The 17,248-nt window shown below is 55.3% G+C and overlaps 1 protein-coding gene and 1 long non-coding RNA gene across 2 annotated transcripts; both read left to right on the plus strand.

The window, feature by feature from the left end:
- Positions 1–383: 383 nt before the first annotated feature.
- LOC144248689 (glucosidase 2 subunit beta-like) lies at positions 384–12,053 on the plus strand. Its single transcript, XM_077790712.1, has 9 exons — positions 384–478; positions 1,079–1,188; positions 2,826–2,942; positions 5,706–5,801; positions 7,584–7,641; positions 9,397–9,514; positions 10,548–10,692; positions 10,800–10,853; positions 12,049–12,053. Exons 1-9 carry the CDS (start codon positions 384–386, stop codon positions 12,051–12,053), a joined length of 798 nt encoding a protein of 265 aa, XP_077646838.1.
- Positions 12,054–14,835: 2,782 nt separating this feature from the next.
- LOC144248690 (uncharacterized) lies at positions 14,836–17,006 on the plus strand. The gene is made up of 3 exons (XR_013342008.1): positions 14,836–14,896; positions 15,578–15,664; positions 16,920–17,006. It is a non-coding gene; the product is annotated as an uncharacterized LOC144248690 (long non-coding RNA).
- Positions 17,007–17,248: the final 242 nt, after the last annotated feature.

A 17,248-nucleotide genomic window follows, 5' to 3' on the forward strand; every position in this document is an offset into this window, starting at 1 on the left:
CCAAAATCCCCCAAATTTCACCCCAAAAATCCCCCAAATTTCACCCCAAAATTCCCCAAATCCTCCCCAAAATCCCCCAAATCCTCCCCAAATTCTTCCAAATCCCCCCAAAATTCTCCAAATTTCACCCCCAAGTCCCCCAAATCCCCCCAAAAATCCCCAAGTCCCCCAAATCCCCCCTGAATGCCCCAAATCTCCCGGATTTTACCCCAAATCCCCCCAAATTCGCCCCCAAACCCCGCACGCGCCCCGGAGGCTGCCGCCCCTTGGCCCCGCCCCCTGTCGCTATGGCAACGGGACGCTCGAGCGCTGATTGGCTGAGCCGCCGTATCCAAGATGGCGGCGCCCACAATCACTGACGGGGAGTTTTAAATCCGTACAAGATGGCGGCCGCCAGGGGTGAGGCCGGAAGTTCCTCCTGGCTCCATTTCCGGTTCCGCCGTGTGATGCCGGAGGCGCGCGCGGGAGGCCCGAGCCGGTGGGGGCGGGGGGGAAAGGGAATTTTGGGGATTTTTGGGGAATTTTGGGAATTTGGGGATTTTTGGGTTGTTAAGGAGATTTTGGGGGAGGTTTTGAGGGTTTAAAGGGGGAATTTGGGGGTTTAAAGGGGAATTTTGGGGGGTTTTGAGGGGGGTTGGGGGAAATTTGAGGGAATTTGGGGTGAATTTGAAGGAATTTGGGGTGTATTTGAAGGAATTTGGGGGGTTTGGGGATGAATTTGGGAATTTGGGGGGATTTGAGGGAATTTGGGGTGAATTTAAGGGAATTTGTGGGGATTTCGGGTGAATTTTGGGTGAATTTGGGGGGATTTGGGGCAAATTGGGGGAATTTGAGGGGGATTTTGTGGGGAATTTGGGGTAAATTTGATGGAATTCGGGGTGATTTGGGGTAAATTTGATGGAATTTGGGGTAAATTTGTGGGGATTTGAGGGGAATTTGGGGGATTTTGGGTAAATTTGATGGAATTTGGGGATGAATTTGTGGGGATTTGGGGAATTTGGGATGAGTTTGGGGGGGATTTGATGGGATTTGGGTTAAATTTGATGGATTTTGGGTTGATTTGGGCTCCCTGCCTCAGTTTCCCCAGGCTGGCCATGGTGCCCCCCCCTCTGCTGCTGCTGCTGCCGCTGGCGCTGGCCGGGACCCCCGAGGTGACGGTGCCGCGGCCCCGGGGGGTGGCCCTGAGCCGTGAGTGACCCAAAATCCCCCAAATTCACCCCAAAATCACCCTGAACACAAAAAACCCAAAATCCCCAAATCCCCCCCAAAATCCCCCCCAAAATCTGCCAAATCCACCCAAAATCCCACCCGGGACCCCCGAGGTGACGGTGCCGCGGCCCCGGGGGTGGCCCTGAGCCGTGAGTGACCCAAAATCCCCCAAATTCACCCCAAAATCACCCTGAACACAAAAAACCCAAAAATCCCCAAATCCCCCCCAAAATCCCCCCCAAAATCTGCCAAATCCACCCAAAATCCCACCCGGGACCCCCGAGGTGACGGTGCCACGGCCCCGGGGTTGGCCCTGAGCCGTGAGTGACCCAAAATCCCCCAAATTCACCCCAAAATCACCCTGAACACAAAAAACCCAAAAATCCCCAAATCCCCCCCAAAATCCCCCCCAAAATCTGCCAAATCCACCCAAAATCCCACCCGGGACCCCCGAGGTGACGGTGCCGCGGCCCCGGGGGGTGGCCCTGAGCCGTGAGTGACCCAAAATCCCCCAAATTCACCCCAAAATCACCCTGAACACAAAAAACCCCAAAATCCCAAAATCACCCCCAAAATCCCCCCCAAAATCTGCCAAATCCACCCAAAATCCCACCCGGGACCCCCGAGGTGACGGTGCCGCGGCCCCAGGGGGTGGCCCTGAGCCGTGAGTGACCCAAAATCCCCCAAATTCACCCCAAAATCACCCTGAACACAAAAACCCCAAAAATCCCAAAATCACCCCCAAAATCCCCCCCAAAATCTGCCAAATCCACCCAAAATCCCACCCGGGACCCCCGAGGTGACGGTGCCGCGGCCCCGGGGGGTGGCCCTGAGCCGTGAGTGACCCAAAATCCCCCAAATTCACCCCAAAATCACCCTGAACGCAAAAAACCCAAATTTCTACCCAAAATCCCCCCAAAAGACCTTCCAAAATACGCCCAAAATCCCCACAAATCCCCCCAAAATCCCCCCAAATTGCCCCCAAATCCCCTCGAAAGCCCCCCAAATTTTCCCTAAATTTCCTCCAAAACCCCCAAATTTCCCCAAATCTCCACAAATTTTCCCCCAACCCCCCAAATCTTCTTAAATTTCCCCCAAATCCCCCTAATTTCCCCCAAGTCCCCACAAACTTCCCCAAATTGCCCCCAAATCCCCCAAATCTCCCCAAATTTCCCCCAAATCCCCCCAGACCCTCCCAAATCCCACTCAAATCCCCCCAAATCACCCCAAAATCCCCCCAGATTTTCCCCAAACTCTCCAAATTTCTCCAAATTTCCCCCAAATCCCCCCAAATTTCCCCAAATCCCCTCTAAATCCCCCCATACCCTCCCAAATCTCCTCAAATTTTCCCCAAACCCCCCAAATTTCCCCAAAATCCCCCCAAATTTCCTCCAAATCCCCCCAAAATACCCCCAAATTCCTCCCTAACTCCCCAATTCCCCTCAAATCTCCCCAAATTTCCCCCAAAACCCCCAAATTCCCCCGAAACTCCCCAAATCCTCCCAAATTTCCCCAAAATCCCCCCAAATTGCCCCCAAATCCCTTCATACCTTCCCAAATCTCCCCAAATTTCCCCAAATCTCCCCAAATTTGCCCAAATCTCCCCAAATTTCCAGAGCTGCCGTTCTACGACCCCTCGGGGCCGTTCCGCTGCCTGGACGGCTCCGGCTCCGTGGCCTTCGCCTGGGTCAACGACGACTACTGCGACTGCCAGGACGGCTCTGACGAGCCAGGTGGGGCCCCAAAATCCCCAAAACACCCCAAAAATGAACTCGGCACCCCCAAAAACCCCCCGGGTCATGGGAGCCCCAAAACCCCAAAACTGCCCCAAAAAATCCCAAAACTGCCCCAAAAACCCCAGAGCTGTGACTGCCAGGACGGCTCTGACGAGCCAGGTGGGGCCCCAAAATCCCCCAAAAACACCCCAAAAATGAACTCGGCACCCCCAAAAACCCCCCGGGTCATGGGAGCCCCAAAAACCCCAAAACTGCCCCAAAAACGACACAGAGAGCCCCAAAAACCCCAGAGCTGCAACTGCCAGGACGGCTCTGACGAGCCAGGTGGGGCCCCAAAAACCAACAAAAACACCCCAAAAATGAACTCGGCACCCCCAAAAACCCCCCGGGTCATGGGAGCCCCAAAAACCTCAAAACTGCCCCAAAAAGTCCCAAACCTGCCCCAAAAACCCCCCTAAAATCAGCCCAAAAACCCCAGAACTGTGACTGCCAGGATGGCTCTGACGAGCCAGGTGGGGCCCCAAAATCCCCCAAAAACACCCCAAAAAGCCTAAAAAAACACCCCAAAAACACCCCCGGATCGTGGGAACCCCAAAAACCCCAAAACTGCCCCAAAAACGACACAGAGAGCCCCAAAAACCCCAGAGCTGTGACTGCCAGGACGGCTCTGACGAGCCAGGTGGGGCCCCAAAAACCAACAAAAACACCCCAAAAATGAACTCGGCACCCCCAAAAACCCCCCGGGTCATGGGAGCCCCAAAAAACCCAAAAGTGCCCCAAAAATGACCCAGGGAACCCCAAAATATCACACCAGGACCCCCAAAAACCAACCTGAGACCCCAAAATCACCTCAGGACCCCCCAAAATCCACCTGGGACCCCCCAAAATCCCTTCAGGACCCCCCAAAATTTCCTCAGGACCCCCCAAAATCCCTTTAGGACCCCCCAAAATCCACCTGGGACCCCCCAGAATCCTCTCAGGACCCCCCAAAAATCCCCAAAAATTTACTCAGGACTCCCCAAAATCCCCCCAGGGACCCCCAAACCTCCAAAATCCGTCCCCTCTGAGCCCCCTCCTCACTTTTAGGGACCCAAATGATCCCCAGGACCCTCAAAAATCCCCTCACGATCCCCCAAAATCCACCCAGGACCCCCCAAAATCCACCCGGGACCCCCCAAAGTCCCCCAAAAACACCTCAGGACCCCCCAAAATCCCCTCAGGACCCCCCCAAACCTCCAAAATCCTTCCCCCCTCCGAGCCCCCTCCTCATTTTTAGGGACCCCAGGGCCCTTCTGGGACCTTCTCAGCCTCTCAAATTTTGGGGAGGGGTCCCCAAAGTCCCTCTGGGTGCCCCCCAAACCTGAGGGGACCCCCCAAATTTCCCCCAGGGACCCCCCAAACCTCCAAAATCCTTCCCCCCTCTGAGCCCCCTCCTCACTTTTAGGGACCCCAGGGCCCTTCTGGGACCTTCTCAGCCTCTCAAATTTTGGGGAGGGGTCGCCAAAGTCCCTCTGGGTGCCCCCCAAACCTTCGGGGACCCCCCAAATTTCCCCCAGGGACCCCCCAAACCTCCAAAATCCTTCCCCTCCGAGCCCCCTCCTCACTTTTAGGGACCCAAATGATCCCCAGGACCCTCAAAAATCCACCGGGGACCCCCCAAAATCCACCCAGGACCCCCAAAATCCACCCGGGACCCCCCAAAGTCCCCCAAAAACACCTCAGGACCCCCCAAAATCCCCTCAGGACCCCCCCAAACCTCCAAAATCCTTCCCCTCTGAGCCCCCTCCTCACTTTTAGGGACCCCAGGGCCCTTCTGGGACCTTCTCAGCCTCTCAAATTTTGGGGAGGGGTCGCCAAAGTCCCTCTGGGTGCCCCCCAAACCTGAGGGGACCCCCCAAATTTCCCCCAGGGACCCCCCAAACCTCCAAAATCCTTCCCCTCTGAGCCCCCTCCTCACTTTTAGGGACCCAAATGATCCCCAGGACCCTCAAAAATCCACCGGGGACCCCCCAAAATCCACCCAGGACCCCCCAAAATCCACCCGGGACCCCCCAAAGTCCCCCAAAAACACCTCAGGACCCCCCAAAATCCCCTCAGGACCCCCCCAGACCTCCAAAATCCTTCCCCTCTGAGCCCCCTCCTCACTTTTAGGGACCCCAGGGCCCTTCTGGGACCTTCTCAGCCTCTCAAATTTTGGGGAGGGGTCCCCAAAGTCCCTCTGGGTGCCCCCCAAACCTTCGGGGACCCCCAAATTTCCCCCAGGGACCCCCCAAACCTCCAAAATCCTTCCCCTCTGAGCCCCCTCCTCACTTTTAGGGACCCCAGGGCCCTTCTGGGACCTTCTCAGCCTCTCAAATTTTGGGGAGGGGTCCCCAAAGTCCCTCTGGGTGCCCCCCAAAACTGAGGGGACCCCCCAAATTTCCCCCAGGGACCCCCCAAACCTCCAAAATCCTTCCCCTCTGAGCCCCCTCCTCACTTTTAGGGACCCCAGGGCCCTTCTGGGACCTTCTCAGCCTCTCAAATTTTGGGGAGGGGTCGCCAAAGTCCCTCTGGGTGCCCCCCAAAACTGAGGGGACCCCCCAAATTTCCCCCAGGGACCCCCCAAACCTCCAAAATCCTTCCCCTCTGAGCCCCCTCCTCACTTTTAGGGACCCCAGGGCCCTTCTGGGACCTTCTCAGCCTCTCAAATTTTGGGGAGGGGTCGCCAAAGTCCCTCTGGGTGCCCCCCAAACCTGAGGGGACCCCCCAAATTTCCCCCAGGGACCCCCGCCTGCCCCAACGGGCGCTTCCACTGCACCAACGCCGGGCACCGGCCCCGCAGCATCCCCGCGGCCCACGTCAACGACGGCGTCTGCGGTGGGGACTGGGGGGATTTTGGGGGGTTTTGGGGGGTCCTGGGGGGTCCTGGGGGGGTCACGAGATGATTTGGGGGGTCCTGGGGGGTTTTGGGGGGTGCTGGGGGGGTCACGAGATGATTTGGGGGGTCCTGGAGGGATTCTGGGGAGTCCTGGGGGGATTTTGGGGGGTCCTGGGGGGATTTTGGGGGATCCTGGGGGGGTCACGAGATGATTTGGGGGGTCCTGGAGGGATTCTGGGGAGTCCTGGGGGGATTTTGGGTGTCCTGGAGGGGTCCAGAGATTATCTGGGGGGTCCTGGAGATATTTTGGGGGGTCCTGGGGGGATTTTGGGGGGTCCTGGGGGGATCTGGGGGGGTCACGAGATGATTTGGGGGGTCCTGGGGGGATTTTGGGGGGTCCTGGGTGGGATATAGGGGGAGTTGAGGGGATTTTGGGGGGTCCTGGGGGGGTCACGAGATGATTTGGGGGTCCTGGGGGGATTTTGGGGGATCCTGGGTGGGATATAGGGGGAGTTGGGGGGATTTTGGGGGGTCCTGGAGGGGTCCAGAGATTATCTGGGGGGTCCTGAAGGTATTTTGGGGGGTCCTGGGGGGATTCTGGGGAGTCCTGGGGGGATTTTGGGGGATCCTGGGGGGGTCACGAGATGATTTGGGGGGTCCTGGAGGGATTCTGGGGGGTCCTGGGGGGATTTTGGGGGATCCTGGGGGGGATATAGGGGGAGTTGAGGGGATTTTGGGGGGTCCTGGAGGGGTCCAGAGATGATCTGGGGGTCCTGAGGGGATCTGGGGGGTCACGAGATGATTTGGGGGGTCCTGGGGGATTTTGGGGGGTCCTGGGTGGGATATAGGGGGAGTTGGGGGGATTTTGGGGGTCCTGGGGGGCTTTGGGGGGGTCCTGGGGGGGTCACGAGATGATTTGGGGGGCCCTGGGGGGATTTTGGGGAGTCCTGGGTGGGGTATAGGGGGAGTTGAGGGATTTTGGGGGGTCCTGGGGGGATTTGGGGGGTCCTGGGGGGGGATTGGGTGGAGTTTGGGGGGTCCTGGAGGGATTCTGGGGGGTCCTGGGTGGGTTATAGGGGGAGTTGAGGGGATTTTGGGGGGATTTTGGGGGGTCCTGGGGAGATTTTGGGGATTTTTGGGGAGTCCTGGAGGGATTTGGGGAGACTTGCGGGGGATTTGAGGCGATTTTGGGGGGTCCTGGGGGGGATTTTGGGGGTCCTGGGGGGATTTGGGGGGTCCTGGGGGGGATTTTGGGGGGTCCTGGGGGGGATTTTGGGGGGTCCTGGGGAGATTTTGGGGGTCCTGGGGGGATTTTGGTTATTTTTGGCGTATTTTTTGGGTGATTTTTGGGATATTTTTGGGGATTTTTTGGGGTGGTAATTTGGAATATTTTGGGGGTGGTTTTGAGTGATTTTTGGGATATTTTCGGGCAGTTTGGGGATATTTTTGGATGATTTTTGGATGATTTTTGGGGATATTTTGGGGTGATTTTTGGGTGATTTTGGGATATTCCGGGATATTTTGGGGATATTTTTGGGATATTTTGGCATATTTTTTGGGGTGGTTTTTGGGTGATTTTGGGGTATATTTGGGTATTTTGGGGCTATTTTTAGGATATTTTTGGGGTATTTTTGGTTGATTTTTGGGTGATTTGGGGATATTTTGGGTGATTTTTGGGATATTTTGGGATATTTTAGGATATTTTTGAATATTTTTGGGTGATTTTGGGTGATTTTTGGGATATTTTGGGTGATTTTTGGGATATTTTGGGGTCCCCCCAGATTGCTGCGACGGCACCGACGAGTGGGGGAGCGGCGCCGGCTGCGAGAACACCTGCAGGTCTGACTGGTTTGGACTGGTTTATACTGGGAGGGACTGGTTTGGACTGGTTTATACTGGGAGGGACTGGTTTGGACTGGTTTATACTGGGAGGGACTGGTTTGAACTGGTTTATACTGGGAGGGACTGGTTTGAACTGGTTTATACTGGTTTGGACTGGTTTATACTGGTTTGAACTGGGAATGTGCCCAGGGAGCGGCGCCGGCTGTGAGAACACCTGCAGGTCTGACTGGTTTATACTGGTTATACTGGTTTATACTGGGAGGGACTGGTTTGGAATGGTTTGAACTGGTTTATACTGGTCTATACTGGTTTTTACCCCTAGGGAACAGGGCCGGCAGGAGCGCGAGGAGCGGCTGTACTGGTTTATACTGGGTTATACTGGTTTCTATGGGTTTCTATGGGTTTCTATTGATCTATACCGGTCCGTACTGGTCCGTACTGGTTTTTACTGGTCCATACTGGTTTTCCAGGGAGCGGGGCCGTAGCGCGAGGAGTGGCTGTACTGGTTTATACTGGGTTATACTGGTTTATACTGGTTTCTATGGGTTTCTATGGGTTTCTATGGCTCTATACCGGTCCATACTGGTCCATACTGGTCCGTACTGGTTTTTACTGGTCCATACTGGTCCGTACTGGTTTTTACTGGTCCATACTGGTTTTCCAGGGAGCGGGGCCGGCAGGAGCGCGAGGAGCGGCTGTACTGGTTTATACTGGGTTATACTGGTTTCTATGGGTTTCTATTGCTCTATACCGGTCCATACTGGTCCATACTGGTCTGTACTGGTTTTTACTGGTCCATACTGGTCCGTACTGGTTTGTACTGGTCCATACTGGTCCGTACTGGTTTTTACTGGTCCATACTGGTTTTCCAGGGAGCGGGGCCGGCAGGAGCGCGAGGAGCGGCTGTACTGGTTTATACTGGGTTATAATGGTTTATACTGGTTTCTATGGGTTTCTATTGATCTATACCGGTCCATACCGGTCCGTACCGGTCCGTACTGGTTTTTACTGGTCCGTACTGGTTTGTACTGGTTTTTACTGGTCCATACTGGTTTTCCAGGGAGCGGGGCCGGCAGGAGCGCGAGGAGCGGCTGTACTGGTTTATACTGGGTTATACTGGGTTATACTGGTTTCTATGGGTTTCTATTGCTCTATACCGGTCCATACTGGTCCGTACTGGTTTTTACTGGTCCATACTGGTCCATACTGGTTTTTACTGGTCCATACTGGTTTTCCAGGGAGCGGGGCCGGCAGGAGCGCGAGGAGCGGCTGTACTGGTTTATACTGGGTTATACTGGGTTATACTGGTTTCTATGGGTTTCTATTGCTCTATACCGGTCCGTACCGGTTTTTACTGGTCCATACTGGTCCATACTGGTTTTTACTGGTCCATACTGGTTTTCCAGGGAGCGGGGCCGGCAGGAGCGCGAGGAGCGGCTGTACTGGTTTATACTGGGTTATACTGGTTTATACTGGTTTCTATGGGTTTCTATTGCTCTATACCGGTCCATACTGGTCCGTACTGGTTTTTACTGGTCCATACTGGTCCGTACTGGTTTTTACTGGTCCATACTGGTTTTCCAGGGAGCGGGGCCGGCAGGAGCGCGAGGAGCGGCTGTACTGGTTTATACTGGGTTATACTGGGTTATACTGGTTTCTATGGGTTTCTATTGCTCTATACCGGTCCGTACCGGTTTTTACTGGTCCATACTGGTCCATACTGGTTTTTACTGGTCCATACTGGTTTTCCAGGGAGCGGGGCCGGCAGGAGCGCGAGGAGCGGCTCCGCTCGGCCGCCCTGGCCAGGGAAGGTTTCGCGCTCCGGCAGCGCCTGGTGCAGGAGGCGGCCGAGGCCAAACGGGAAAAAGAGGTAAAAAAACCAAATTTTGGGCAATTTGGGCAATTTGAGGTAACTTTGGGGTGGTTTTCGGGTATTTTGGGGTCATTTCAGGGTAATTTGGGGATAACTTTGGGATAAATTTGGGAGGATTGCACGATCGCTTCAGGGTGATTTCTGGATAATTTCAGAGTAATTTTGGGGTCGTTTTTGGGTAATTTGGGGATAATTTCAGGATAATTCCAGGATAATTTCAGGATAATTTCAGGATAATTCCAGTATAATTTCAGGATAATTTCAGGATAATTCCAGGATAATTCCAGTATAATTTCAGGATAATTCCAGTATAATTTCAGGATAATTCCAGTATAATTTCAGGGTAATTTCAGGATAATTCCAGTATAATTTCAGGATAATTTCAGGATAATTCCAGGATAATTTCACAATAATTTCAGGACAACTCCAGGATTATTTCAGGATAATTTCAGGACAATTCCAGGGTAATTTCAGGACAGTTCCAGGATAATTTAAGGATAATTTGGGGATAATTCCAGGATAATCTTAGGATAATTTGGGGACAATTCCAGGATAATTTGGGGATAATTCCAGTACAGTTCTAGGATAATTCCAGGATAGTTTCAGGATAATTTCAGTACAATCCCAGGACAATTTGGGAATAATTCCAGGATAATTTTGGGATAATTCCGGGATAATCCCGGGATAATCCCAGTCTCTCCCGCGCAGTCCCGCCTGGGGACGCTGCAGGTCACAGACAATCCCAGGATAATTCCAGTACAATCCCAGGATAATTTTGGGATAATCCCAAGATAATCCCGGGCTAATCCCGGGATAATCCCAGTCTCTCCCCGCAGTCCCGCCTGGGGGCGCTGCAGGTCACAGACAATCCCAGGATAATTTCAGTACAATCCCAGGATAATTTTGGGATAATTCCGGGATAATTCCAGGATAATTCCGGGATAATCCCGGGATAATCCCAGGATAATTTTGGGATAATTCCGGGATAATCCCGGGCTAATCCCGGGCTAATCCCAGTCTCTCCCCGCAGTCCCGCCTGGGGGCGCTGCAGGCGGCGCGCCGGGAGCTGCAGCAGCGCCTGGCGCCGCTGCGGGCGGCCAAGGAGGCGGCGGAGGCGCCGGAGCGGGAGGCGCGGCAGCGGCACCGGCAGCGGCTCCGCGGCGCCGCCGATGCAGGTTTGGAGGGTTTTTGGGATTTTGGGGCAGATTTGGGGATTTTCGGGGTTGTTTTGGGGTTTTTTTTGGTGGTTTTTTGGTGGTTTTTTTGCGGCCGCTCCGGGCAGCCAAGGAGGTGCGGCAGCGGCACCGGCAGCGGCTCCGCGGCGCCACCGATGCAGGTTTGGAAGTTTTTTGGGATTTTGGGGGAGATTTGGGGATTTTCGGGGTTGTTTTGGGGTTTTTTTGGGGTTTTTTTGGTGGTTTTTTGGTGGTTTTTTGCGGCCGCTCCAGGCGGCCAAGGAGGCGCCGGAGCGGCACCGGCAGCGGCTCCGCGGCGCCGCCGATGCAGGTTTGGAGGGTTTTTGGGATTTTGGGGGAGATTTGGGATTTTGGGGTTGTTTTGGGGTTTTTGGGGAGATTTGGGGATTTTTGGGGTTGTTTGGTGGTTGTTTTGGTGGTTTTTTGGTGGTTTTTTGCGGCCGCTGCGGGCGGCCGAGGAGGCCGAGCGGCACCGGCAGTGGCTCCGCCGGTGCAGGAGAATTTATTGGGTTTTTGGGTTTTTTTGGGGGGATTTTTAGGTTTTGTTTTGGGTTATTGGGAGGGAGTTGGGTTTTGGAGGTTTTTGGTGTTTTGGGTTTTTTGGTGTTTTTTGGCGCGCTGCGGGCGGCCGAGGAGGCGCGGGAGCGGCACCGGCAGTGCGGAGAATTTATTGGGGTTTTGGGTTTTTTTGGGGGGATTTTTAGGGTTGTTTGGGTTTTTTGGAGGGGATTTTGGGTTGTTTTTTGGGTTTTTTGGGTGTTTTGGGGTTTTTGGTGTTTTTTGCGGCCGCTCCGGGCAGCCAAGGAGCGGCACCGCAGCGGCTCCGCGGCGCCGCCGATGCAGGTTTGGAAGTTTTTTGGGATTTTGGGGCAGATTTGGGGATTTTTGGGGTTGTTTTGGGGTTTTTTTGGTGGTTTTTTGGTGGTTTTTTGCGGCCGCTGCGGGCGGCCGAGGAGGCGCGGCAGCGCTCCGCTGGTGCGGGAGAATTTATTGGGGTTTTGGGGTTTTTGGGGGATTTTTAGGGTTGTTTGGGTTATTTGGAGGGGATTTGGGGTTTTTTGGAGGTTTTTGGGTGTTTTGGGTTTTTGGTGTTTTTTGCGGCCGCTGCGGGCGGCCGAGGGAGATGTGGCAGCGGCTCCGCCAGTGTGGGAGAATTTATTGGGGTTTTGGTTTTTTTGGGGGGATTTTTAGAGTATTTTGGGTTTTTTGGAGGGGATTTTGGGTTGTTTTTGATTTTTTGGGGTGTTTTAGGGTTTTTTTGGGTGTTCCCAAGCTGAATTCTGGGGTCCCTGGGTGAATTTTGGGGGGTCCCATGTTGAATATTGGGGGTCCCAGGATGAATTTTGGTGTCCCTGGGTGAATTTTGGGGGTCCGAAGTTAAATTTTGGGGGGTCCCAGGATGAATTTTGGGGTCCCTGGGGTGAATTTGTGGGTCCCTGGGGAATTTTGAGGTCCCTGGGTGAATTTTGGGGGTCCCAAGCTGAATTTTGGGGGTCCCAAGTTGAATTTTGGGGGTCCCAAGTTGAATTTTGGGGTCCCTGGGTGAATTTTGTGGGTCGCTGGGGGAATTTTGAGGTCCCTGGGTGAATTTTGGGGGTCCCCAAGCTGAATTTTGGGGGTCACTGGGATGAATTTTGGGGGTCCCAAGCTGAATTTTGGGGGTCCTGGGATGTAATTTTGGGGGTCCCAAGCTGAATTTTGGGGTCCCCACCCCCAATTCCTGCAGAGGCCCCCCAGGACGAGGCCGCGGCGTCGCCGAAACCTTCGCGGAGCTCGACGGGGACGGGGACGGACGCGGAGTCTGGGGTCCCCGGGGGGATTTTGGATTTTGGGGGTCCCCGGGGGGGTTTTGGGGGTCCCCGGGGGGGTTTTGGGGGTCCCCGGGGGGATTTTGGGGGTCCCCGGGGGGTTTTGGGGGTCCCCGGGGGGGTTTGGGGGTCCCCAGGGGGGTTTGGGGGTCCCCGGGGGGTTTTGGGGGTCCCCGGGGGGTTTTGGGGGTCCCCGGGGGGATTTTGGGGGTCCCCGGGGGATTTTGGGGGTCCCCGGGGGGGTTTTGGGGGTCCCCGGGGGGTTTGGGGTCCCCGGGGGGATTTTGGGGGTCCCCGGGGGGGTTTTGGGGGTCCCCGGGGGGGTTTTGGGGGTCCCCGGGGGGATTTTGGGGGTCCCCGGGGGGGTTTTGGGGGTCCCCGGGGGGATTTTGGGGGTCCCCGGGGGGTTTTGGGGGTCCCCGGGGGGATTTTGGGGGTCCCCGGGGGGGTTTTGGGGGGTCCCCGGGGGGATTTTGGGGGTCCCCGGGGGGGTTTTGGGGGTCCCCGGGGGGGTTTTGGGGGTCCCCAGGGGGGATTTTGGGGGTCCCCGGGGGGGTTTTGGGGGTCCCCGGGGGGGTTTTGGGGGTCCCCGGGGGGGTTTTGGGGGGTCCCCGGGGGGATTTTGGGGGTCCCCGGGGGGGTTTTGGGGGTCCCCGGGGGGATTTTGGGGGTCCCCGGGGGGATTTTGGGGGTCCCCGGGGGGGTTTTGGGGGTCCCCGGGGGGGTTTTGGGGGTCCCCGGGGGGGTTTTGGGGGTCCCCGGGGGGATTTTGGGGGTCCCCGGGGGGGTTTTGGGGGTCCCCGGGGGGGTTTTGGGGGTCCCCGGGGGGATTTTGGGGGTCCCCGGGGGGGTTTTGGGGTCCCCGGGGGGGTTTTGGGGGTCCCCGGGGGGGTTTGGGGGGTCCCCGGGGGGGTTTTGGGGGTCCCCGGGGGGGTTTGGGGGTCCCCGGGGGGGTTTGGGGGGTCCCCGGGGGGGTTTTGGGGGTCCCCGGGGGGGTTTTGGGGGGTCCCCGGGGGGGTTTGGGGGATCCCCGGGGGGTTTTGGGGGTCCCCGGGGGGTTTGGGGGGTCCCCGGGGGGATTTTGGGGGTCCCCGGGGGATTTTGGGGGTCCCCGGGGGGGTTTTGGGGGTCCCCGGGGGGGGTTTTGGGGGTCCCCGGGGGGGTTTTGGGGGTCCCCGGGGGGGGTTTTGGGGGTCCCCGGGGGGGTTTGGGGGGTCCCCGGGGGGATTTTGGGGGTCCCCGGGGGGTTTTGGGGGTCCCCGGGGGGGTTTTGGGGGTCCCCGGGGGGGGTTTTGGGGGTCCCCGGGGGGATTTTGGGGGTCCCCGGGGGGTTTGGGGGTCCCCGGGGGGATTTTGGGGGTCCCCGGGGGGGTTTTGGGGGTCCCCGGGGGGTTTGGGGGTCCCCGGGGGGATTTTGGGGTCCCCGGGGGGATTTTGGGGTCCCCCAGAGGATTTTGGGGGGTCCTGGGTCTTTCCCCCACTCCAGAGACCCAAAAAATCCCAAATTTCCCCCAAAATCTCCCTCAAAAACCCCAAATTCCCCCCAAAATCATCCCCATGGGAGGGGCCTGGGGGATTTTTGGGGGAATTTTTGGGGATTTTTGGGGTTTTTGGGAAGGATTTTGGGGGATTTTTTAGGGGGATTTTTGGATTTTTGGGGGTTATTTTTGGGGGGGAATATTGGGGGAATTTTTAGGGGATTTTTGGGTTTTTGGGGGAGATATTTGGGGTTTTGGGGGGGATTTTTTGGGAGATTTTTGGGGTTTTTTGGGGGGATTTTGGAGTTTTTGGGGGTCATTTTTGGGGGTTTTGGAGAGAATTTTGGGGGATTTTGGGGTTTTTTCTGGGGGGATTTTTGGGGGGATTTTGGGGGCTTTTTTGGGGGATTTTTGGGAGGAATTTTTTGGGGGTTTTGGAGGAATTTTTTGGGGAGTTTTGAGGATTTTTTAGGGTATTTTGGCAAGATTTTTGGGGGGATTTTGGAGGGTTTTTTTGAGGGATTTTTGGGGGGATTTTTTTTTTTTTTTTTTTTCTGGGGGGATTTTTGGGGGATTTTGGGTTTTTTTGGTAGGAATTTTTTGGGGTTTTTGGAGGATTTTTTGGGAGGATTTTGGGGGATTTTTGGAAGGATATTTTTGGGTTTTTTGAGGGATTTTTGGGGGGATTTTGGGGGATTTTTGGAAGGATATTTTTGCGTTTTTGGGGGGATTTTGGGGATTTTTGGGGGGATTTTTTGGCAGTTTTTGGGGGATTTTTGGGGGGATTTTTTGGGAGTTTTGGGGATTTTTGGGGTGCCCCTGACCCCCCCGTGCCCCCCCAGGCTGACGCTGGAGGAGCTCCGAGCCCACCCCGAGCTGGACGGGGCCGAGATTGAGGTGAGACCCCAAAAAATCCCAAAAATCCCCAAAATATCCCCAAAAGACCCCCCAAAAATACAAAACTGATCCCAAAAATCCCCCAAAAAATCCCCAAAAAATACAAAACCTACCCCAAACAATCCCCCAAAAAATCCCCTCCAAAAAAAACCCAAAAAATCCAAAACCTATCCCAAAAATCCCCAAAAAAATCCCCTTAAAAAACACAAAACCTATCCCAAAAATCCCCCCAAAAAATACAAAACCTATCCCAAAAATCCCCAAAAAATCCCCTCCAAAAAAACCCCCAAAAATACAAAACCTATCCCAAAAAATCCCAAAAAAATCCCCTCCAAAAAAACCCCCAAAAATACAAAACCTATCCCAAAAATCCCCCAAAAAATCCCCCCAAAAAATCCAAAACCTATCCCAAAAATCCCCAAAAAATCCACCAAAATTCCCAAAATCCAAAAAAATCCCTAAAAATTCCCTAAGGCAAAAAAAAAAAAAAAATCCCAAAAAATCCCCAAAAAATTCCCGAAAAATCCATTGAAAAATCCCAAAAAATCCTCAAAGAAATTCCCAAAAAATCAAAAAAAATCCCTAAAAAATCCCTAAAAATTCTCTAAAAAATCCCTAAAAATTCCCAAAAAAATCCCTAAAAATTCCCCAAATTCCCAAAATTCCCAATTTCCACCCCAGGCCGAGCTGGGCCCCGGCGGCTCCGCGGATTCCGGAACGTTCCGGGAGCGGCTCTGGGGCCTCGTCCGGGAGCGGCGGCGGCACCAGGTGGGGCAGGGTCCCAAAATTTGGGGAGGGTCCCAAAATTTGGGGAGGGGGTCCCGAAATCTGGGGGTCTGGGAGGGCCAAATTTGGGGGGAGGGTCTGAAAATTTTGGGAGTTTTTCATTTTGGAGGGGCCTGGAATTTGGGGAGGGGGTCCTGAAATTTGGGGGGGTCCCTGAAATTTTGGGGGAGTCCCAAAATTTGGGGGCCTGGGGGGGGCAAATTTGGGGGGAGGGTCTGAAAATTTGGAGGATTTTTGATTTGGGGGGGGTCCCAAAATTTGAGGAGGGGTCCTAGAATTTAGGGGGGGTCTGATGGACCTGAATTTTGGGAGGGGTCCCAAAATTTGGGGATTTTGGGAGGCTGGAATTTGGGGAGGGGTCCTGAAATTTGGGGTGTTCTGAAATTTGGGGGGTCCCAAAATTTTGGGGGTTTTGGAGCTGGAATTTTGGGGGGAGGGGTCCCCGAATTTGGGGATCCCAGGGATTTTTTGGGGGTCCTACTCCATTTTTGGGTGATTCCACCTCAATTTTGGGGGTCCCGAGGGATTTTTTGGGGTGTCCCTCCTCAATTTTGGTGTCCCAGGAGATTTTGGGGGGTCTCAACCCAATTTTGGGGGTCCTCACCCCAATTTTGAGGGTCCCGGGGGAATTTTTGGGGGTCCCACCTCAATTTTGGGGGTCCCACCCCAATTTTGGAGCTCCCAGGGAATTTTTGGGGGTCCCACCCCAATTTTGGGGGTCCCACCTCAATTTTGGGTGGTCCCACCCCAATTTTGAGGGTCCCGGGGGAATTTTTGGGGGTCCCACCTCAATTTTGGGGGTCCCACCCCAATTTTGAGGGTCCCGGGGGAATTTTTTTGGGGGTCCCACCCCAATTTTGGGGGTCCCACCTCAATTTTGGGGGGTCCCACCCCAATTTTGAGGGTCCCGGGGGAATTTTTTTGGGGGTCCCACCCCAATTTTGGGGGTCCCACCTCAATTTTGGGGGGTCCCACCCCAATTTTGAGGGTCCCGGGGGAATTTTTGGGGGTCCCACCCCAATTTTGGGGGTCCCACCCCAATTTTGGAGCTCCCAGGGAATTTTTGGGGGTCCCACCCCAATTTTGGGGGTCCCACCTCAATTTTGGGTGGTCCCACCCCAATTTTGGGGGTCCCACCTCAATTATGGGGGGTCCCACCCCAATTTTGGGGGTCCCGGGGGAATTTTTGGGGGTCCCACCCCAATTTTTTGGGGGTCCCCCCAAATTTCCCCCCCAGGACCCCCCCGAGCCCCCCCAGAGCCCCCCCGAGGAGGAGGAGGAGGAGGAAGAGCCCGAGGAGGAGGAGGAGGACGAGGAGGAGGAGGGAAGGCCCTGAGCAGGTTGGGGGGGTCCCGAACCCCAAATTTTGGGGGTTCCCCAATTTTGGGGGGTCCCTAACCCCAAATTTTGGTGTATCCCAATTTTGGGGGGTCCCAACCCCCAAATTCGGTGGGAAACGCCCCCAAAATGGGGCCAGGAGGGAGGAAGGAGGGGGAAATTTTGGGGTGCCCCCTGCCCTGTACCCCAAATTTGGGGGGTCCCAGCACCCCAAATTTTTGGGGAGGG

The sequence above is a fragment of the Lonchura striata genome, unplaced genomic scaffold (assembly GCF_046129695.1).
Source record: "Lonchura striata isolate bLonStr1 unplaced genomic scaffold, bLonStr1.mat Scaffold_273, whole genome shotgun sequence".
Classification (NCBI taxonomy): domain Eukaryota; kingdom Metazoa; phylum Chordata; class Aves; order Passeriformes; family Estrildidae; genus Lonchura; species Lonchura striata.

Excerpts from the sequence above, each read along its gene's own strand:
- LOC144248689 (XM_077790712.1), top strand. The coding sequence starts at position 384 with ATGGCGGCCGCCAGGGGTGAGGCCGGAAGTTCCTCCTGGCTCCATTTC. Across the intron at positions 1,189-2,825 it reads CCGGGGGGTGGCCCTGAGCC|AGCTGCCGTTCTACGACCCC; the intron begins GTGAGTGACCCA and ends CCAAATTTCCAG. Across the intron at positions 2,943-5,705 it reads GGACGGCTCTGACGAGCCAG|GGACCCCCGCCTGCCCCAAC; the intron begins GTGGGGCCCCAA and ends AATTTCCCCCAG.